The 23703-nt window shown below is 38.3% G+C and overlaps 1 protein-coding gene across 5 annotated transcripts; it reads left to right on the forward strand.

The window, feature by feature from the left end:
• Window position 1: 1 nt before the first annotated feature.
• WBP4 (WW domain binding protein 4) lies at window positions 2-23031 on the forward strand. 5 transcript variants are annotated; one of them, XM_014250744.2, is made up of 10 exons: window positions 2-115; window positions 6532-6604; window positions 8023-8085; window positions 8182-8305; window positions 9124-9336; window positions 10138-10193; window positions 13011-13077; window positions 15029-15168; window positions 16190-16419; window positions 18152-23031. In XM_014250744.2, coding segments are annotated over exons 1-10 (1176 nt in total). In that variant the 5' UTR covers window positions 2-113; the 3' UTR covers window positions 18360-23031. The 5 variants fall into 5 exon arrangements, with proteins under 5 accessions (XP_014106219.1, XP_014106225.1, XP_087907930.1 ...); XM_014250750.2 differs by having other exon boundaries at window positions 9127-9336; XM_088051805.1 differs by lacking the exon at window positions 2-115 and adding an exon at window positions 4328-4496.
• The last annotated feature ends 672 nt before the right edge of the window (window positions 23032-23703 follow it).

Raw genomic sequence — 23703 nt, forward strand, 5'->3', positions numbered from 1 at the left:
CTCTCCCTCCCTCTCCCGGCGCCGCCCCATCCTACCTCAGCGGCGCGGCGAGCGGAGGGGAGCGCAGGGCAGCGGAGCGGAGCGGCGGCGTTGCTGCTGCCGGGGCAGCGGCGATGTGAGTGCCAGGGGCCGGGAGGGAGCGGGCACAGCCGCTCGCCCTGCGAGCTGGGGTCGGGCTCGGCTGGCGGCGTGCGATGCGGGGGCCGGGCCGGGCCCTCGCAGGCCGTGGGGCAGGTCGGGGTCAATGGGGCTGCGGCCGTGCCCTGGCTGTGGCCGGCGACCCTCGCCCTGCTGAGAGAGGTGTTTAAATATCGCTCCGGTCCCTCTCCCCCCGTCCGGCCTGCCGCTATCTTCAGGTTGTTTGTTTTTACTGCGCTGTCTTGCTCTTATCGCGCCAACACACGCCGGGCAGCTTCGTCGGACGCACTCGGCGTCCCTCAGAACGGGGTGGGGAGGGCAGGGCTGTGGAGGATGGGGCCCGTGGCCCCTCACCCTGCAGCCCCTCTCTGTACCCTTTCTCACCCCCGCTCTCTCCCTCCCTCTCCCCTACACTTCCCCGTGCTCCCTCCTGCCCCTCACTCCGTCCTCCCTCCCTCCTTCTGCCAGGTGCCCCCACCTTGCGGCCTCCTTTGCTGCCTTTGGTTCTGGGCTAGGCGTGAGGAACAAGATTGCCTGTGCCTTGGTTTTACTTGGCCGTGACTGCCCGCTCAAAGTCTTTAATTAGGAAATTTGTGTTAATACCTGACCACGTTTGGGGGAGGGAGATGTGTAAAAATCCAAGCTGGTGTCTTTATTAGGTGAGAATGGAAAATAGAATGGTATGTCCATTTCCTTGTTTCTGCTACTTTTTAAAATATCCTAACTTCCCTGCTGGGGAAAAAAAAAATTCTTAACCAGGTCAAAAAGTTCTCTAGAGGTCTGTCTATGGGGCAGTACTTGATGGTGAGCTGTGTGAGCCTGCCTTGCAGACTGGTAGTAGGTACAGCAGCATTCTTAATTTTAGTTATTGCTAAAATTATGCCTGAACAGATTCGTGACCCAATTTATGTTGCTGTTTTTTTCCTCTCTTCTAATTCTTATCATAGTCTTCCTGACATAGCCCATATCCTTCTTCTGCATCTACAGCAGCAGACCTCTGCTCTCAGCAGATATCCCTGACTTCAGATATTTAACTTTTGAAAGCTGACTTAGGCTGTTCACTTTAGGTTCCCTGTATAAGGATGAAACACACACCTGAGGAGTTCAATACACTTCTCAAGTATCTCTTTAGGATGCAAAGAGTGCTGTTCTTGAGATGAGAGTTTCCATCTAGTGACAGGGAGAACTGAGACAGCTCTACCTCACTATTTAGACAACTGAAATTAGAGGAAATGACCTAGAGAATTGGAGCTCCATACATGAAGAAGGCTGCTTTCCCTGATATCTGTGTGCATTCTTGTATGTTAAAAGTATTTGTGGCATTGGAAGTGGTTGAGTCACTGTCGAGGTAGTTAAAAGACACGTAGATGTGTCACTTAGGGACATGGTTTAGTGGTGGATTTCGCAGTACTGGGCTGAGGGTTGGACTCAATGATCTTAAAGGTCTTTTCCAACCTAAATGATTCTGTAATTTGCAATTTTGAAAAGAGGTCTGGCAAAGCAGATTCAAGCAAATACAGGTCAGGCTGAGCAGCTCCTGCAGACTCTGTTTGCCGTTGGATGTTTTAGTTCGTATGTAGTTCACAAGGGGCTAATGTAATGATAAAAGGAAACAGACATTTGTGTTGTGAATTAGAATTTACAGAGGGATTGCAAAAAATAAATTAACTTGAGGACCAGAAGAGCAAGGCCCTTCAGAGAACTGCCATATTTCACATGGATGAAACTCCCATCCAGTCCTACTCTGTCGGAGCCCATGTATAAACATACATTGTGTGATCTATTAGAAAGCCAACAAGCTGGGGTTAGGCAGAAGGACAGTCCTATGTACTTGAAACGTCAGGGATACTCTTTTCTTTAGACCTTATTTTTACATACCTTAAAAAAAAAAAGTTAAGAGTCTTTAACTAAGAAGTGTTTTCAGGGTACAATTAGTACACCATGAATGAACAGAGTTGCTTTGAGTTATTGGGGAGGGTGAGTCATTAGTGGCCATGGCACTGGGACCTACTTAACAGTACAAGAAAACATTTTTGATCTTCTTCTCTGCCAATCTTAGCATTGCAATTTTATGTCTCACCAATACTAGGATATTTGAATTAGAATTAGCTGTTCTGGAACAGCTTCCCATATGGAGGAGGGTCTGTTGTGAAATACGTGGAATTATTTTTTTTTCTTTTGTTTTTTTCTACTTCTTTCTGTTACAGAAGTGTTACTTTTGTTCAGAAGTATGCAGTATTTCCAAATAGTGTTCAGAATAATAACAGATTCTGTCCTTTTGAGTGGCTGTTACAGAACAGCCACAATCTCTACCCTGAATTAATTTGCTTGTGTAGTCATGAACTATACAAACCTGTATTCAAAGTGATGATGCACGTAAGCAGCTCCTCAGTGCTCAAACTTCCAGAAAGCTGTTAGATGTTAAATTCTTGTCAAGTGTTTGGAGGTTGTATGTATTCAAACCAAAGAAGACACTGAGCCCATGTATACTGTTTTTTATCCCTGAGGGCTTCTGATTTGGACAGATACATCCCTCATACAAACACCCTGCATCCCTGCCAGATTTCAAGTCAGATATTTTAGAACAGAGCTATTCAAAGCAAATGCTTCCAGATTTTGTTTGTACAATAAAATTCTTTTTCATTGTGTTCAGAACCACCTAAACCAGTTGTGTTTCTCCTCCCTCCTTGATTTCAGTGCATGGTAGGAGCAAATCCTTCAGCCCAATCTCCATGTAAAGTTTGGCAAAGCTGTGTCAGCTCAAGATAGCTACTTTACGAGGGTTTTTAAGCTTCCCTGTATAAGGAAAGCTGTTTGCATCACCTGTTGAAACATTAGTGGGACAGTAACTTGTGGGGAGAAGCAGCCTGCAGGTTGAGGGTTCAGGACCCTGGACTCCAGTACTTGTGTTATTCTGCAGTTTACTTCCTGAACCTGTGCTTCTTGCATACTTCCAAACACGTGGTTCCTGCACTGGGATGCATAACCTGGTCACTGCAGCGTAGGCTGCTTGATTATCCTAGCTCAAGAAATGTCTTGTGCAGAATATAAATACCTGAGTTTCAGTGCTTTCTCTCTGCTTCATCATTTTAATATCTTTTGGAATGGCAAACGGGACAAGCATTGTCAATGTAGAGTTGCTACTTGTTCTTTCTTGTCTTCTTGTTCACTGATGTTTTAAATTAATTTCAGAAATCTGAAAATGTTTTTAACATTGATCAATTTGCACTCTGCTGTTTGCAGCCAAGACTTTACCATCTCATGGGTTTCAAAAAACCGTGATGTTCACTTCCTCTTTTTCTTTCCTTCCTTTTCCTTTACCCCCCTAAAATGCTGTACATTCTTCTTCTGAGTGGTATGACCAGTAAAAGTTGAAAGAAAATCACTGTTCTGGAGGAGACACAAATTGGTTGTGAGTTAGTATGGGATTTCCAAGTCTGGGTGGGTCTACAGCAGTTTGTCCAGAAGTTGCCCAGTACCCGTCTGTATTGGTGCTGCCCTGTTCCCTGGTAGCAGGCTATCAAGCTGTCTTGCTCAGCCAGCTCTGGAAAGTCAGGCTCCAAAGAGCCAGAGTCCAGAACCCTTCCCCTGAGTTAGAGCTTCGCAGTAAAACTGGCACACACCTCTCTAGGTCTGTGTCACCAAGCTCCCTTTTGGGAGCCACACCTGGTGAGATGTGTGCAGTGCTAAATCTCAACCCTGCAAACTTGGACAAGGCAGATGTGACGTACTCTAGACTGTCTCCTTCTTTCAGTGAAAGGAAAAAAGGGAGTTGTACTGCTGCTGGCCGAGTGACCAGCTTTCTAGTACTTAGGAGGCTGGCACAGCTGTAGAGCTGAAAACAAGAATCAACCTTAACTTTATTGCTGACAGAAAACAAGGAGTCTTAAAAGCTGTACCATTTTGACTGCAATGACTTTATAAAATAACTGAATTTCCCATGACTTGCACAAAATTATTCAAGAATAAAAAACCTCTATACTATTTTAAGAGCATCTAGTCTCAAGCCTGTATTTGTCAGATTGATAAAAAAAAAAACAGAGACTTAAAAAATTGTCATGAATCTGAATTGTGAATGGAGTCCATTAAGCCCTTGTAGCATCTCAACAAAGTGGGGTTTCACTTCAGTTACTGCTCCTTTCCAAATATTCCTCTTTGGTTTGTTTTCCTTGCAGCACCACTGAAACCTAGCAGGTTCTGCTGTTGTTACAGTGGCAGATGTTATTCGATGGAAGAATTTTTTTCTGAGTTGTGTGAACTCAAGTAGAAAATCTTCAAGAGAATTTTTTGGTATATAAGGTTCCTCATGCTCTTAAGTATGAGTGTACAAGTATTCCTCGTGCCACAGAATTGAGATCGTAAGTTACACAATTTCATTAATCATTAAATGCAGGATTTAAGGTTCTTAGGATATCTGTGCACACTACCATTTACATTTATTTTATATGTAAGAGTAGAGAGACAGCTCCAGTTTTTATGCAAACGAATAGGAGATGAAGCTAGAAGACTTTTATTGAGATGTGGATTTGTACTGAAGCCACAGGTGTGCCCTCAGGTTCTCCAGAGCGATTACTCTATGTATTGCTACAGTGGTTTGAAACAGATCTGCTGACCAGCAGCATTTAGGAAAGAAATCGGTGTCAAATAGAGGTGTGAAAATACATCTTGTCAAATTCTCAGGTCTTGACTTGTGGTGGGTGCAGCTGTACAGGCTTGATTTTAATACTTACATTTGATTCTGTTGAAGAGAAGGAGCCTTCTGTCTTAGGTTAAACTTGGAAGAAGGCAGAGGCTCTTGCACATCCAAAACATGAGTGAGACTTTTTTTAAAGTTTATGTTTTCTGTCAAAATTGGTCCACTGCCGTAGGAAGTTTACCCCTGCATTTAGCTGGAAATTTATTGTAGATCGTGTCTAAGGGTTTAGAGACAATTTATAGCTCAAGCAGGAAAAAGGATCTTGAGGCATTTCTGAGCTTTGAATTTCTTCCTCCCACTCAACTGGTTTTCCAGCCAGAGCATTAGATTTCTCGGGCTTTGCCCAAGAATGTTTGTTTGGGTATAAGTCTCAAAAAAACCCTTTTAATTAAATGTGTTACTGAATAATCACACAGTTCTAAAGTACACCATTTAGGGATGAGCAGATTTCTGTTTAAATTGGGGAAAGCCCAGCTGCTTCTTTCAGTTTCCAGGAAATTGCTTGAAAGGCTGTGCATTGCTAACACACTGTTGCTTATAGGTTGATACATTTTTGCAGAGTACATCCTTTGTACTTAGACTTTCAAATAATCATACCCTCCTGGTAATTGTATTTATGTGTGAAGCACTAGTGGGAGAGAGTATTTCGATACCTGCTTAAATTGTAGGAGTTAAGTTGATCAGATCTGTTTCTGTAATTAAAGTCTGCTCACACATATCATAAGAATTGAGGGTGCTATTGTTGTGCATGGAAGAAGTTTTGGTTTTATTGAGCAAGAATGTCAGTAAGTATTTTCCTTGAACTTTGTACAGTGGTCTTCAGACAAAATTCAATTTTTCTGATGTTCTCAGTGTAATCGTGAATATTTTTTAAATTTTGTCCCTCATCCTTTGTCATATTAACTTAAAACATAGAAGTCTTTTGCTCAAATATGTTCTGGTGAACCAAAGCATTGTGTCTGTTGCTGCAAGCCAGTGAGAAATAGTATTGCTTCTACACGAGTCTCATCTAGCATTAGAAGCTGGGTTTTGATGAAGAAACAGCCATTGGAGGTTGCTTGTTTTATTGTTAAATATTTCGACATGCTAACTTTTCAGCTCTAAAGAGTTTTCCCCATGTTTCCTCACTTATTTAATTACTTGGTTCAGAAATTCCTACATTTTTACATTGAAACATCCAAACAATTTGCTGCTGTGTGTGTGACCCCACAGGTCAGAATCTGGTCTGGGATTCACTCCCCACAGTAGCTCAGCGTTGTCTAGAACTGCACCTTTGTGTTGCTGAGTTCACTGTGTACATTATCCAGCATTTTTATGAAAAACAGTGCAAGTTGCACTTTTCTAACCATTTCATGTTTAAATGGGGTATCTAGAGCTGCTTGTTTATCTCTGGCTTGCTTTGTCTTGTATTTCTGGTTCTTACAGCACTGCCTCAGTTGTAAAAATTCTGCAGTTTTTGGAGGTCAGATGGTCAAAATCCCAGTACTGAACTGTGGTTTATGAGACACAGTTGTTAATACAGCTGCTCTAACTGGTTCCCCAGACTTGGTTTAAAAAAAAAAAAAAAATCAAACTCTTAGTATTTAATCACACAAAGAAGACTAAATTTAGTTTCTGAAGATATATATAAATATATATGAAAACCTGTGGCTTTGGTTATTGTTTCAGATTATACATCTTTTTTTTTCTTTCCCCAGGGCCGATTACTGGAAATCTCAGCCTAAAAAATTCTGCGATTACTGCAAGTGCTGGATAGCAGACAACAGACCTGTACGATGGTCTACCATACTATGTCCATTTTTGAAATATTAGGAATTTGAATTACAGGCTTTAAACATCACTTTTTGATACTAGTCTGTTGATGCATGAAATTTGTTCTATGAAAATGCCTCTGTAATACCTGTGGGTATTTAAAGTATATCACATCAGAGCCAGATACCCACATACAAGATGGTGTGTGCTGTTCTCCTTGGCAGTACAGATAAGGACTAAATATCTGACCCTGCTTATTCTTTGAGTTCTGTAACTTAACATTTGGTCTGTCTTGAAACTGTCTGCACCTGTCCTTTGCTTTCACGTGCAAGTAGAAAGCAAAACCTGGTGTCTGTACTGTTTGTATGTGGTAGGCACAGTACAGCCAGTGCTCTGAGCTCTTAAAGCAGGTTTCTTTCATTCACAGCCCACAGAGGCATTACTGGGTTACAGAAAGGTGTTTCAGACTTGCAGATGCCTTTTGCAGACTACTAGACATGTTGGTGTCCTCCTTAGCAGTAAGTTTTGCATTCCTGTCTGGATGCCAGGGGTGCTTCTAGAGCTGAGCTTCCTCTGGCTTACAGTAAGATACCTAATTAGCTCACGTGAACTGCAGGTATCTTCTTGGAGTAAATGAAGAGAAATATGTGTCAAGGGAGGGATTTGAGCAATTTATGAAGTCTGTCTCTAAACAAGATGAGTCATCCCAAAGTGTGCATCCTCTGCACATCAGTTTGTGCAAAGGTCAGGCTTAGGCATTTAACATCTGAACACCCAAATGAGCACAGATGTTTTTATGTAAGAGCCACGTGAGCACTATCACTGCTATACCTGAGCTTCTGAACTCCTTCCAGCTCCTACTGGCTTCAGTCTTTCTGGCAGCTTTTTGGCTTGCAGACTGTTCTGTTATCCTTAGTTATCCAAATCTCCCACTTTGCCTTTTCCTCCTTCTCTCTTTTTCAGATCTTTAAACCTTCAGACTAGTTTAAATTCATGAGATATTTCTGAAGTGAAGCATAATGTAATTAAGGGCAGTAGCTAATACTTGGAACACTAAATAACCCATATGGTTTTTAAAAGTGCATGAAAACAGGAAGAAAAACCCCATGACAATACATGGAAGGATAGCATGAAGAGGGAACCCAGATTCCCTGTTATTTGTCTCTAACACGTGTGCTGAGCAGTATTATTTGAAAAAAAAAATCTTATAAATATCCTATGACACTTTATAATTTCTCTGTTGAATGTTTCTCAGTGTTCTTGTATTCCTATAGACATTTTAGAGCTGTAGTGTTTGCTGTAAGTGTTCACAGAGCAGATTACATTTAGGCTTGTTCAACTAAAATTAGTCCTACTAAATTTTAAATAACTAAAATTTACTGGTTTAAAATTGTATAATACATATTACTTTTCTTGGTTTTTTTCTTACTTTGAAGAGCATTGAGTTTCATGAAAGAGGAAAGAATCATAAAGAAAATGTGGCAAAGAGAATTAGTGAGGTAATTCAAATATCTTAATTGCACAAATGCTTATTTTTACTCTTTTTCATTATCAGATTGGTTTAATTTATTCTCTTGGGCTTTGTTTTGTTTTAGATTAAGAAGAAAAGCTTGGAAAAGGCAAAAGAAGAAGAAAACATGTCAAAAGAATTTGCAGCAATGGAGGAGGCTGCAATGAAAGCATATCAAGAGGATATGAAAAGGCTTGGAATTAAGCCAGGTAGTTCATATAGCTGCCAGAAGATTAAAGACAGAATTGAAAGAATATTGAATAGGAAAGTGTTGCCTTAAATTAGGTTTAGGAGCAAGAGAGGAGGCCTCCAGGACTGTTGCTCATTTAAAAAAGAAAAAGTGGAGTCTGCAAATTGGCAGTAGTAGAAGTTGCAGTACAGAGTATTTATAGCTATGGTATCCCCTGATCCATGGAACAGTCAAATTTGGAGTAGAAAAATTAAACAATGCTTTAACAGAAAGTTAGGCTGTAGGTGGTGCTTTGAATCAGCAGTGCAGCTTCCTTTGATTAATTTTATGTTTCACTTTTGCCAGTTGGAGGCAAAAGTTCCCATGAGTAGGAAGAACTGCGTTCCCACTGGTGTGAAACAGTGGAGATGAGAATCTCCTTGTCAGCTTGCAGCTCAGCAAGTACCTTTGTTCTGTACGTTGGAGGCGTATTGTCCTGTAAAAACAAGTTTGTAGTTTCAGGCTCCTGTAGCAGCTGTCTTTTTTGTAACTCTTCTAGTTTCTCTTTTGTTGTTTAGTTAGAACTCATTGGTCCTTATGATTTTTCTCTCTACTCATCTTTTTAATTTTGGACCTTGTTCTGATGCTATAGTACTGGTACAAAGCAAGATACTTTCAATATAGTCTTTTAAGTGCACCTGCTATGAGTATAGCACTAATGATTTTCACTCATTAGTAAAAATACTCCTTAGAACAAAGTTTCTTGTTTTCTGTTTCCTATTCTCTGTTGTGCAAGAGTGACTAATATTTTAAGTTCAGAATAGTACACTTTTTTTAAAGGATATTATTTTCTCTAAGAAGATGTAGGTTCCAGTTCAACACAGAGTAAAATACAGAGTAACACAGTGGAAACTAAAGGAAAAAAAGAAAAGAAAGAGAAGAAGGAAAAGAAAGAAAAGAAAAAAAAGACACCTCAGGATGCCTCAATGCCACCAAAAATTGAAACGAAGGAGTGGGTGCAAGGGTTATCTCCTGAAGGCTATACATACTACTACAACACAAAAACTGGAGGTAAAAGCTACTGAGGAGCAAGTGCAGATATAATTATTGAATCTAAGTGAGAAAAGTCTACCTGCATTTTTTTACTTCTCTGCTCTTTCAGTATTATGCTGTTAATTAAAATGTGACCACTTAGATGGAGTTTCGGTATTTAACATTTGAGACATGGGTATCCAGAATTTCAGACTGGTTTTGCTGTTGATTAATAATGGAAGAATGCAGTAATTCCACAGTTTCTGGAAATGTTTAGCCTGTCAGGGATTAGTACACAAAGATAACCATATTCTTCCTGAAGAAGCTTTGTGGTCAGGGATATGAAATAAACTGATTGTATCTTTCCACATTTACAGGATTTATCTAACTGATAACTTCTCTTGAGGAGCTGCAGTTGTGATTTACTTTAGAACATAAAAGCAACCCTCATTTATGATTAATGAGAATGTTGTAAACTATTTCTTATGAATTTAAGGATTCATGATATTACTTACTGTAGTCTTTCATAATTTCATAATTTTTTTGGCTTTTTTAAAACCAAAAGTCATGTATTTCTGTATCAGGCATAGTAATAGAGTCTGGAGGGTTGTCAGCTCCAGTAAAGCCAGCTGTAGTTATGATACTTTGGTTTATTGTTCATACCATAGATTGGTCAAGAATTATTCATATTCCAGCATCATGTATATATATTTATATAATTTGTTTATATGTATGCACCCAGCAGTGTCATATCCTTTAGATCTATTTTTAGTAAAGATTATAAAAAATAAACCAAGTTGAATGATGTGAAATGGTTGAAATATGCTTTTGTTTTTTAAGAATCACAGTGGGAGAAACCTAAAGGATTCCAAGGCAACTCTCAAAATTCACCAACGGTAATCAAATTACTCATGTTTTTCTTTGTCCTTGTTAACACTTAAATAATCTAAGCAATTTGCAAGTTGTCTGATTGAGGAAGATGATTTTTTTTTCCCTTCATAAACTTAGGAAAATAGAATTTGAATATGTAGAGTCTTTTATGATAAATTGCAATTTTACTTAGAAGTCCTATTTGGCTAATTTGTCTGTCAAGGGAAGAGAAGTAATTAGTGGTGGTTGGGTTCCTGCAGAATATACTTCTTTGGTGCTTCGACCCATGAAATTAAAAGCTTTTGGGAAATTCTGAATAAATTCTGTTAAAACTTTTTTAAATTAAATGTAATTATAAAAACAAAATATTACACAGTTGAGGTAGTTAAGCTTCCTTTATCTAAGGCAACACTGAGACTGCATTGTCACATAGTTGACAAAAAAAGAATGTCCTTTTTTTGTGTTTGCTTACAGTACAGTTACATAATAAGTTTTACTGGGTTTCTTATGATCATGGAACCTATATGCAAGTAATTATTCAGTAATATTAGTAATTTAGTACATTTCTTAATTTTCCTTTTTTGAGGCACAGAAAAACTTGCAGAATAGTCAAAAGGCAGAAAAATTTCTTACTATGATTAATGAGTTTTCCCATGATGCTTATCACTCCAGGATTTTTGTGCCTCACAGCATTAAAAACAGGATTTTTCCAATGCTCCTGTGAAGTTACATTTTCCTGTTTTCAAGATAGGTGTCATATATACACTTCAATTTGATGTCAGTTTTGTTGAGTTTGTCAATGTTGGAATTTACACTAGAGTTCAAAAAAACCTGTTGTTTTTGGACATTCGGAATGCTTGATGTTCTGTAGCTCTGTATCATCACATCACATGCTACTCTGGCTTTCTGATTCCCTTGTCCTGTGGGCTTGCACAATTTGTTAATCAGCACTTCAACTTTATCTTTCCAGTCAAGGCATAGAGTTGCAGTAAGTCAGTCTTACTGTAGCCTTCCACTGAAATATGTGGTCCTGAAATTAATCTCGTATGGTCCTTGGTACATATTTACCCTGACAGTGAACTAGTTCAAGCAGCGGAGGCATCAGAATTTAGGTTAGTGTTTTGGTGGTTTATTTCCTTGCTATCAGCCTTGTCAGGAAAAAATGCCAATGTGGGGAGAGCAGACTGGGGGAGAAGGCACTCCCTTCTTGGCAACAATTTGAAGTTAGCCCATCCTAGCCATATCAGAAGCACACACCTTCAGACCCCAGTATCTCTAACAACACAGCTGTATTTTGCCATTCCTCCCTCACACTGCTCAGTGACTTAGTCCTGTCTTATTTTTGCTATGGCAAAAAACAAGCATTTGATTGCTCCCTTATTTAGTCTGAGCTAAGGATATTGGGAACATTCCAGATCTCTTAACAAGGACTCACTGCCCAGAAATTAAAGGGCATGCTTGCAATATGTCATGCCAGGAGCCCTCCTGATTTTACAGCACATTAGGTTTTGCTCAGAATTGGTAAGAGGTGGGGAGAACGGGGTAATGAAGGGGCCTGTTGAAGGCTGCCTATAACCAGTTAGACTGACAGTATGCTTCTTAGCATTTATGTAATGGGACACTTAACGTGCCTAGTGTCAGATATTGGCTGAAAACCTCTAACCAACAGGTCTACAAATGCTCAGGATCTAATTCTTAAAAAAAAAGAAGGGTTTTACTTAAGACTGTTTTTTTTTTTTATACTTAAAATGAACTTTCCTTTTGCTTCTTTTGTCAAAAACCAGCACACTGAAACTTCTGAGGGTGAAACCTTGAGAAAAAGTGATCCTGAAGGCTTTCATGCCTTTGCCGGCTCTGAATCTACCAGTACAATTTTTTTGTGTTTACATAGTGGGTGCAGGAACTTTAACTTCTGATTGTATTGTGTTTTTATTTTAAAAAACCAAATTTTTAATAAGAGTATTAAGCAAATGTATAGGTGTGCAAAAGCGTGTCTGTTTATCTCTGTATATATACACACATTAATACCAAAATAATGTATGGTGAAGTTGCCCAACACAGAGCTGGCTGTATTGGTATTTAAGGATTGCTCCTTGTACTTGTGTGTTTAAGATGGGATGAAAACTGGTTTCTTAAGGAAGATGTTAGGGCATGGGTAATGACTGATTATATAGCTGCAGCTGATTCTGAAAAAAAAGATAAATAATTTACATATCCACAAAGATATACCAGCAAGTTTGGCCACATTTCATGTTTATTTATTAATCAGTGGGGAAAAAGTGCATTGTTGAAATTGGTGCTTTAGTAAAGAAGTAAAATGGTTGGCAAGCAAAGTTTGATTCTCTAATTATTTGTTGTAATGTTGTATTTTGGGATAAATTTTTATTTGTTTGTGTATATTTAATTTATGATAAAATTAATTTGTACTAGTTTTCTGTAGCCCTCACAGAGACCTAAGTCTCCCAGAGAATTTTTTCAGCAATCTTCACTAAAGACAATTACACAAATAGGAAATTACAGCCTCAGAGATGAATATTTTGAGAAAACCCAAACATGTAAGATAATGTCCTATATAAAAATTGAAACAGTATGGCATTTATTATACAGCCTCATACTAATTATCCACTGTTTGAGAAATAATTGTGTAGGTGCATTTGCAGTATTTTAAGTTATGGAATTCCATCTCATTAAAGTCAAGGGGAATACTTTCGAACAATGTTAGGGGTTCAAGCTTTAAACCAGTAAGGTGATCACAGACGAAAAAGGGGTTGAATAGACTTAAAAATGATGCCTTGGCTGATCCTGAAAACTTTTTTTCATGAGCCCCTGTATGTTTTTCCTAGGGAGCAGAGTGGGTGGAAGGTGTCACTGAAGATGGTCATACCTATTACTATAACACACAAACTGGAGGTAAGAAGAACTTCCTTTCCAGTTAAGCTCTCTTTCAGGAGAGAGGGTTTTCAGAAAAGCTTTTTGTTTTGCAAATAACTGCATTTTTTAGTAAGTTTTGTATTTTTTAAGCTGCTTTCTTAGTTGAAATGAAATAGTTGCTTAAGTCAGCACTGGCTTTTAGGCTGCATTGTCAGTGTGCATACATTTTTGCTTCAGTGTTTTTGGACATTCAACTTGTAATTCTAAATTAGGCATTCGTCTTTACTACATATATATTGAAATTACAGTTTGGAAACTAAAAGGGGGCAGGATTTTGTGTTGACAGGCATGTAGAACTGACTAAGAATCTCCTAAACTTTTCCTCTTGCTGACATAGCATTGATAAGAAAGTCCAGAATCTTACCTCCTACTTATTTTCCACTTTTCTTTCCCTACATGGGGAACTTTGTGGTAACTCCCTCAGAATAGCATCTGTTTTCTAAATCTATTTGAAACATTTTAAGGTCAAGAGCAAGGGGTTTTTATGCTGGCTATGAGTTTTCCTTCTGCAGTTGGGTATGAAGTGGCATTGCTAATGACACCAAGAATAGGGAGGACAAAAAAAAAAAAAAACAAACTAAGAAAACAAATCCAAAACCTTTCGGTTTTTCACTGAGCTGCTCCCCTGCCCAAGTGATTTGCAATTTCTTTTGAAAGGGAAAGGAGGTGTTGGTTGTTTTTAAATGTTGCCTTCCAAGTTCAGATACATTTTATGCCTATGTTTGCTGGTTTTTTAAGTACTTCATGGACATATGACACTTATGAAAAGTGTGTTTCTAATCACATTTGGCAGAATTTTGGCTTTTGAGATTTCAAATTGGTATCTCACTTTTATATAGCTGTAAGTAAGTGTCTTGGGGGCGCTTGAAAATTACTTTTCTGTTCTGTTAACAGTAATCCCATCCTCTGATGACAAGACAAATTTCTAACTGATATGAATAGTTAAAAGTGTCTCATGTCAGACATGTAACTTAGGGGACTGATGGCTCCTGGTTTGGTGCTACAAGGCTGGGAGGCTGCACTGATTCCACTCTTTATATGGCACCAGGGAAAGTGAAATTGCTCAGTCACTAATCTGAAGTCAGGTGACAGCAGTACCCTTAAGAAATTGCACTGTTCATGCAGAGTTATTCATGGCCAGTTTCTTACATCTTTACTTCTTCAAGATACATTTAGGCACATGTGTTGTTTGCAGTTAGGAAAAACAATAGGTTTTTTTACATCTGAAAGCTTATATAAAATTATAGACTGAAAATTGGTGTACTTTTGCCTTATTCTTATTAAAACCAGTTTTAAGACCATTGAGTCAACTTTTATTTGAATATTCTCAGTATGTTTACTGGAATACTACTATTAAATTGAAAATGAGGATATATGTACATATCCTGTATGTACTTCCGTCCAGATTGATGTTTATATTTCCTTGTTTGCTCGAGAGCTCTTTTAATTAGAGACCTGATGTTACTAAGAAGAGTAGCACTAGAAAAGGGTTTAGCTGCCTGGAGACCTGCAGCTTGCAGTTACCGTTCTTTGTTTTATCCTGTCTATATAATCAATGAACAGCTCAAATCAAATAGGCACATCTACAGGGCAATTAGTTAATTTGTTTGTCCTGTGTAAGGATGAGAGGGACCACAGTTTTGTGGGTCACAGTTTGCCATGTGTGATGTTTTTTGTAAGAGTTAATTAAAACAAGCTTTATCAACAGTGAACTCAGCTGTCCTGACTGTGTCTCTGCTGGGAAGAAATGTTATCTTTCTGATTATGGTTATTAAAACAAATGTACCAAACAAAGGCAAAAGCTTTTTGCTAAATTATTTGCTGTACTTTTGCATAGGGCAGTGCTGCTTCTGAAAGGTTATATTGTTGAAGCAATAACAGATCAAAATGAGAAGCATAAATAATGTGGTTGTTCAAATGTCTTGGACAGTATCCACATGGGAGAAACCAGATGGTTTTGTTTCATCTTCAAATGAGAAGGGTCAGCGTGACAAGCCTGAAGAAACAGCATCTGAATCAGACTCAGAAGATAGTGAGAATGAAGTAGAGAGTTCAGAAACAAACTTCAAGGTAAATTTTCTTCAGATTTATTTTACATACATGATCTTATACTAAAAAATTGTAACTTAATCTTTTATGTTTTGTGGCTGTACTTACTGAAATGAGATTAAAACGTGTGACTGAAAGTAAAATTTTGCAATTATTAATAAAATGAATCTTTATTCAATTATTTGGCTCATTAGTGGCACTGTTCCAGAATAGCAAGCACGATCTTTCCTTCAACACACCCAGAAGTACCTTGAATTCTACATGTGATGTTCTCTGAGAAAGGTCACTGTCATCTCTCTGAAATAATCCACAAAATGGTTTGGATTTCAGTGTGAGGATGACTTCAACCTTTCATTGGTAAATGTGACGGCCAGTAGACCTTCAGGGAATGCTTTGGACTGAAAATGGCATGGTTGTAGTTTCCTTATTAAATTGTGAAAAAACATAGCACATAGTACAAAATCTGTATCAATTATATATTTAAAACATAAATTTAAAACTTGAGATAAAGGGTATGGTAATGTCTCTGTCTGGGTTAGATGATTTCCCTGGAGCCAGCATATCAGAACAGTCAGGGACAGTTTAAATACAAAATGTTTTCCTAGACAGGTATTAATTGTAAAACACATATTTTTGTATCACTGTGCATCATTATAAACTGCTACCAGGTATTAGCAGTAAGTGTGTGCATCTGCATGTAGGGAAAGTTGCATGTGAAATTTTTCCTCTTTATTTTAAGATATGCTAACCTTTTCTTCAACCGAGTTTGTAAGTTTGTTAACTTCAGCCTTGGTAGATGGGATTCTCCTGCTTTTATTTCTTGTAACAGTTAAGATTTTTTTTTTTTCATCTGTAAAGCTCAAGAAGAAAAATTTGTGGATTATATGAATATGAATTTATTGTTTCAAGTTACTCTTGGTTGAAAAGCATGACTGGTAGATAATAAGTAGATAATAATAATAGCAAATAAAAGATGTAAAATTAAGCTACATTATGTTTTTATTTAGGCTTTTTTGCTTAAGATGGGTTTTTTCCTCTTTAGAGGAAAGGAGATAATGGTGAAGAATCAGAGGAAGGGAAAAAATCTCCTAAAGCTAAAAAGTTAAGCCCTTATGGGAAATGGCGAGAAGTTAAGTCAGAAGAAACCGTGGATAAAGAGGAGAGTACATCAACTTCCCAAGAAACCTCTAGTGATGGATCCAACATGACCAACCCTTATGGAAAATGGAAAGCACTTAAGGAAGTAGGGGAAGAACAAGAAGAAGAAGGAGGGTAAGTATCTTTTTACTGTCCTTATTTTCATAGTGTTGTTTGCAAGAAGTGAAGCTTTTTCCTCTGAATTTTGGCAGAATTAGCACAACTGTGATGGGAAATGTTTCCCAAATACAATTCTTTTCACAATGGTTATTTTAATAGCTCTCCATTGCAGATAGAGATGGTGTTTTGGGTTTTGTGTAGAAATTCACCATGAGTACAAAGTAAATTGAAGTGATTTAAGAATCATAGTAGTGCACTAGTATCAAATATTTAAATGCTCTTACTCTAAGCTTATGTTCCTTAACATCATCTCCTTCAACAATCTGATTCAGCTGCCCCAAGAGTTCCTATGATCTCTCTCTCTCCCCCATGTCAGACCAATGAACTGCAGATGTTTTCATGAAGTGCATCTGATCAGAAGGGTTGCTTCGTTTTTCTGCATAATGCCTGTGGTGCATATTTTTTTTTTCCCCTTGTATTTTTTTTTATTGTCAGCTTCTTGTGGGTCCCTCAAGGAGTCTGGTGAAAATGGGTTTTGGAGAATGAAAAGTCTTCTTCCTTGTGCTTATTCCATTCTCCAGCATTATTGAGCAGGTAGACCTCTGACAGTGTTCATACTAAATTATGCACTTCTTGGAGATGATAATGTTCACGTAACACCTCCTGAACTGGACCGGCTAAACTGCTCCTTGACTCCTGAGCTGAAAAATTCTTTTGGGTTTTTGGAAAGTACTGTGTCGTAAAAGGTGCTTTCAACCACTGAACCTGGTAGATCAGTCCATACTTTAACAGACAGGCTTGAGATGAACACACGTGTCAATTAGATAAATGCAGTTGTTCATCGTTTACTTTAAATTCAGTGTAGGCACAGTGACACCCACTTCCAGGAAATTTACATTTTTGGGATACTGCAACAACTGCGTTTTCTTGACTTGCCATCAGGCTTCGTAACTCCTGTTTGGGTGCTTGAGCAGATCCATGTCTTCCTTGAAGCACGGAACCTCAGACTGGGTGTAGTACATGAGCTGACACCAGACTTACACACAGTAGTAGCAAAAGTGTTCTTGTGTGGCTTGGCCAGTATCTCTGCAGCAGTGTGCTGGTGAGATACCTGTGATTTAGGAAACTTTCTGCCAGCTCTTCAGTTCTTCTCCATTCTCTGTTTGTGCCAGAGGTTACCCTTGTGGAACACAGTGTTTTTTGCTGCTGACCCCCTAAAACTGATAGGTCATTTTTAGTTGTTGTCTTTGATTTGTTTGGATCAGTATTGGCTGTGATCCCACCCTCCGAAGCCATCTCTCCCAGCTTAGGGTCACTGTCTGATTTGGTAAGGTGAGTTTCTCTTCTGCTGTGCAGTCCCTTCAGGACAGACACTTGAGGAAAACAATTCAATGGTGTTCTGGCAGTGAACCACTGCTGCTACTTCCTGTCCACTGTCTTTCACTGTAAATTCTTAAATTTACAGACACACAGCCCTGTTATCTCTTGCAGGACTGTTGACACCATGAGTGCTTGGGCCATGCTATGAGTTCTGAACGGAATGTGTTAGTTTGTTACTTTTTATGGCAGCCCACACAGAAGAAACAAAGAACATGGGTTTTTTCTTGATGCCTGTCATGATGATGACTAAAGACTGCATCTAGCTCAAAGCTGTTTTGTCAAATAAAAATAGCTGTTGCTGTCTGCAGTGCACCATGTTGCTTTCTCCTTTACATTAACCCTTTTACATTTTCCTCTCCTCTCCCAGTGAAAAAGTGGACCTGGAGCTTCCAAGTACAGAGAGTGACAATGTAGCACCCCCAGTGCTAGAGGATCCAGAAGAGGAAACAGTCGTATTTAAAGAGAAGACAGTCACCTCCCTTGGAGACCTGACAGAAGGGGTGCCAACGTTTAAGAAGAGAAAATTTGAAAATGGAAAATCTAGAAACTTAAGACAAAGAATAAGTGATCAGTAATACTTAACAAATTATTTTAGATTCTGCTTAAGCTAGGGTGAATCAAAAGTTTAATATTTTAAATGGGCTTTTATAAAGAAAATGTTGGATAGAAGTTAAGGATTTATAGGTATTAAAACATATGTGAGTTTAATATTTTTTTATTTTATTTTGGTGTGACTGGTTTTGGAGTGGAAGTTTGTAATATTGTAAATACCCGTATTCTTTATTTTAACCATGCCATCCAAGTTCTATTTGCTCTGTGTATGCTGTTTTAAATACATTTCATAAGGTTTTTTACTCCTTTTCTAAGTATGTGAGAATGTAGTAATCCTTAATCTGACAAAAATGAAGCAGACCTTTTGTTTTCGTAGAGGAACTGGATCAATAGAATATACTAGAGAGTAAAATCATCCCCCAAGATTGTTTATGTGGTGTAGTTTCTCCACTAATGAGTAAAATATTGTGCTTACTAACCTTCGTCTGATTGCTTGCAAAAGAGTGGGTGGTGAGATTGCCAACATTTCAAACTGATCATTTGGAAGCTGTTTTTAGAAGAGTTAGTCACATCAGTGCCACCAATTCCAAATGATGTTCTGAAAAATTATTTGTGTATATGCATGGTAAATGTATCAAACCTTTGCAGAAGATTTAACCCTGATGAATCCTAACTTATAGTAACAGCACCAGAGCCACCGCTGTTGGAGTAGGTATTTCTGTGATGTCTCCCTGTCTCCTGCTTTATTGTTGTCTACTTTTACTTATCAAGTTTTCTTTTTTAGTCTTGCTTTCTTTTTGTGTCTTTCCTAGCAAAAAAACACTTGCCTGGTACTTTAATGAAAAAAATACTCTAGAGACTTGGCCCTGGTACAGAATACAGGACCATTTTTGAGGTGATTGTGTTTTCTCTGTTGATAAGAGGTATGTGTTTTACAGTTGCAGTGCTTGATAAGCTGAGAGGGCCTAAGTGTGTTGAAGCTTCGTCATTCTCAGTACCACAGGGAAAGAAACCAGAAGATCAGCAGAGCTGATGGCTGTAGAGTCCAAGATGACTTGGACATTTTCTTAAGGATTGTTAATTTGATTTCTTTACTTGGTGGGGTTGATCTGCATTTAGCATCACCAGGATTTGTTTTCTGTGTCAGAATATAGCTGCACTCGTTGCTTCTCTAGCCATCAAACAGTGAACCGTAAAGGTCCAGATAATTAATCTGTTGAAAACTATGTCTGTATTCTTAAAGCTCAGGGTGTTTTATTCAGGAGAGTCTTAGTCAAAAAAAAAAAAAAGGAATACAGCTAAGGCAGTTGTCAATAGTCCAGCAAAATAGAGTTGGTAACTGCTGAGCTTGAATTTCTTTGAGAAAACAACTATTAATCTGTTGGCTCAATTGAGAAAGGAGTTTAAAACAGGTAATCTGGTTTATTGTGTACTAGAAGTAGTAGAAGTTCTTTTTTCTATTCTGTGACTTTTACTGTATGTTTAGAAGAGAATTAATTATTGTATTTAATTCCATGTGTTTTCTTGGCTTCCTTAGGGTTGGTGTATTTTGTATGATGTTTGTTCTGATAAATTTGAAAGTTTACTTTAATATCTGATCCTGGATTATCATTTAGAGATGCAGGACACATGCAGGATGCTTCAAAGTTTGAGATGCAGGAATGTACAACATGTACTCCAACATGTACAAGAGAGGGTTTCTTAATCAGATTTTTTAGGGTTTGTTCTTGAACATTACTCCGGGAACCTGCTCTAGTTTCCTTGTGTTTGTGGCCAGCTTGCTCTTCCAATTTATACAAGTCCTGCCCTTGAGTTAAGTAGCTTTCCTTCATCTTGAATCCATCACATCTCTCTTTGAAATCACAAACAGCATCCTTGTGTGACAGGATCTTCAGTGTCCCATCAGTGCTTCTCTTCAAGCATTCCAGCTTGAGTGTGCCTGGACTACTACACTTGCCTAGATGGATTTCCTTGGACTAGTTCACCTCAATTAAGGCCACGCATGATGTCACCAATACTTCTTTAGTATATTGGAATTAACTCTTGATACATCCCTAAACCTCATTTGCTTTTTACATGACCCCGCATGCTGTCTGCCACCTTTACCAGTGACTTACCACTACATCTGATTCTCTCTGCTCCTTTGCTTTTGCCAGCCTGCTGAGTTACCAGCTGGTCATGCTTTCATTTCAAGCACAATTCTTTTTTTTCTTATACTTTTTTTTTGTACTACTGTACTCATTCTCCTTCTGTTACTGCAAGCCTAACGTATATGCATTTAATTATGATTTCTGAAAAGTTGTTTTTGTTTATTAGTACAGTTTTATTGAATAGTATAGTATAGGGTTTTCTTCTATGCTCCACTTTTAATATCCTCTGAGGAAGAAAGCTTTCCTTTTTTACTGACATTCCCAAAATACTAGCATCCTTTCTTTAAAATGTTTTGTTACTTTGAAGTGGTCACAGGCAGCACTTTAAGATACCTGTAACTAAATCTCTTGAGCAGATGTTTAAAGACATGTGAAAATGAGTGTTCAAAACTTGTTTCTTTGTGGAGCTGCTGTTAGTTGTAATATGAACCAAAGGTCTTTGTATTGTGTTAAACAGACAAACCAGAACATTAGGAAAGAAGATTAAAAGTTTTCTTTGCTCACAGCTAGTAAAGTCAGTTTAAATACCATACATGTGGTTTTAGCTGATGTGACTTCTAAAGCCTGCATTTCACACAGAAATACAGCACTTTGCTCTCTACTATGTCTTAAAGTCAGAGACCAGTTAATTCTTTGCTCTCAAGTGTAAGTTATAAAAAGGGCCAGCTGAATGAATTTTAATATATCCTAAACCATTGTTTAATTTTTCACCATGCTGTCATTCAACTTCCTTACCTGATCCTGTGTATTTAAAACATTTTCTGCTCTACACAAAAATGCTGTCTTGTGTGAGATTTAAGGCAGACATTGCTTTTCCAGGACATCTGTTTTGCACAGATCTCCCTCCCTTCTGTCCTATCTCCCTGCAAACTCTTCTGCTTTTGGAATCTGCTGTAGGAACCCTCTAGGTATTGCTAGTTACGCTCCTCATCTGGTAACCCTTCTTTGGGTTGCACTGGCTTTTGACAAAGGAATGTTCCTTTTACTGTTTCAGCCAAGTGCTCTCTTTTCTGGCTGATCTATTTTCTATCAAACAGAGTGGTTTTATCTGTTTGCCTGTTTTTATTGCAAGCTCCTTGATTGAGGACTGCACACTTGGTTTTATATGATGTCATAGACATTATGAGCATTATGGGGAGAGCCAGAGAGCAGAGGGGAGTCAAATTGCAATTTCTGATGATGATTTCTTCTGTGTGGTTTCGAGCCAGTCAGTTCCCTGCTCTGTATTTTTCTTTCCTTGCCTCATGTTTTCACCAACCTTGTCTGCTTAGAAAGGCAGCTTCACAGCATAAGACCTTGTGTATATTTTTACAGCAGGGCCTGCCTAAAGTTGGTGATGGTTTTAGAAGCAAATATATTGCATATACAGAAAAAAGAAAAATTATTTTGTTGGGCATTTGCTATGCCAGGAGTTGTGCAGAGACTGCTCAGTTTTACCCATGGTATAGAATAATCCTTGTTCCTATTTAGGCTAAAATACATTTTAATGTTTCACCTGGGGATTTGTAGGTTGAAATCCACACTTTCCTAATAGGGTAAAGTTTTACTTGACCCTCATAGATAAAGTCTGGGCCTGCAGCATCATCCAGTTCTAATACTCAGTTTTAGAAGTGGGAGGGCTAGTCATGACATGGATCTGAGTTAAAATCACTAACCTGTGCATATATAAAAACATTCCTCCTTTTTCATTTTTCTTCCCTGAAAGAAATTTTATTTCAGTGCAAATTTTGGCATCTCAGAAAGGGAGTAAAAAACAATTTCATGCTGCTTGGTTTCTTTGATTTGTTTTTTGAGTTGTGTCTCCCCTTTTTTAGTACATTTTTATTATCACTGTCTTCCCCCAGTATTCTCAGATATGCAAATCACTGCTGTGCTGTGTTTCTGGTGTCCTCCTTCTCCCCTGCTCTGCTGAGATATCCAGAAACCTTTGAGCTCTTCTGTAGGCACCGTCTGTCCAGGTCCCAGCTCCCACGAGCACTTCTGCTGCCTGTTTGCACTGTGCCCCGAAGAACCCTGTCTGTTTTCCAACAATACACAAGCTGTTCCAAGACCTGACTATATGTGCTCTTTTGATTTCCTTGATAATTACTTTTCCCAAGATAGATTCCATTCCATTCCTTGTACAGGGTTTGCAGCCCTTAGAGCCTTCTGCTTGTTGGTACAAAAGCTGTCTCTATACCTCCTTCTATCAGTTGTGGCAACCCTTGGGTTCTGTTTTGTCAGCCACATCTCTTCAGTCTCTCTTCTATCTACCTCTTAATGCCCCTACCTTCTACCTGCTAAATTATTTAACTTAGAATTTGTGTTAACCATTTGTGTGATTAACGGGTTTAGCTTTAGTGGAATGTTTCAGGATAGAACTTGAATAAAAGTTTCTGTACAAAGCAAAAAGTGTTGCAAATTATCATCTCAAAAAAGCTAAATTTGCCCAAGATGATTCCCAGAGTCAGATTTCAGAGATTCCTGGAGAATTTGGGGAATTCCCAGGATTCTCAAAAGCAGATTTGATTTTACCTGTAAAACCATAAATAGCCTGTGTTAAAAACCAGCAGACAATGTTTTGCAGACCATGAGCTGGAGACAGTGGATTTTAATGACTTGCTTGGGATGATTGAAAAGTGTTTGTTTTAATTTATAAGTAATGTCTGCAAAGTAACATGTGGTTTTTCTTCCAATTACAAAATATTGCAGGCTCTTGAAGTGGAATTTATATGAAAATACTGAATAAAGCTTTCCTTTGAACAATCTGCATTACCATCATGCATCCATTCAGGGGGTTTAGGGCAATCTGGGAGATTTAGGGGTGCAGATTCTGTTCAAAATGGGCCCTGGGGTAAATATTAACTAAAATAGGTCTGTAAATATGGAAATGCTTCATAAAAATAAATAAATTTTAAAAGTAAATAATAAATATTTTATTTTGTGGCTACCAACAGAATGTCTGTGTGCCTTCCTGTAGCACCTTAAGCAGTAACTGGAAATTGGTTTATTCTGTTCATCAGCTATGAGTAACAAAAACCCTGGGTTTAAATTTTTTATTTAAAATTTTTTAACTGAGTTGCAGTCACTGTTAGTAACATTCAAAATGAAGCTGAATATATGAGCTTTTTGATTATGACTGACTGTGATTCAGTATTACATATTTGCTGGCCTTAGGAACAATGAGCAGTGCTCTGAGAGTCAGACACATGCTCGATGACTCAATGAAAGCAATCGA

This window comes from Pseudopodoces humilis, chromosome 2 (assembly GCF_049639895.1).
Source record: "Pseudopodoces humilis isolate 2021_Gansu_Grassland_sample_001 chromosome 2, ASM4963989v1, whole genome shotgun sequence".
NCBI classification, from domain to species: Eukaryota; Metazoa; Chordata; class Aves; order Passeriformes; family Paridae; genus Pseudopodoces; species Pseudopodoces humilis.

Coding starts and splice junctions, on each gene's coding strand:
- WBP4 (XM_014250744.2), top strand. Junction 13,078..15,028: donor CTATAACACACAAACTGGAG/GTAAGAAGAACT, acceptor TGTCTTGGACAG/TATCCACATGGGAGAAACCA. Junction 16,420..18,151: donor GAACAAGAAGAAGAAGGAGG/GTAAGTATCTTT, acceptor CTCCTCTCCCAG/TGAAAAAGTGGACCTGGAGC.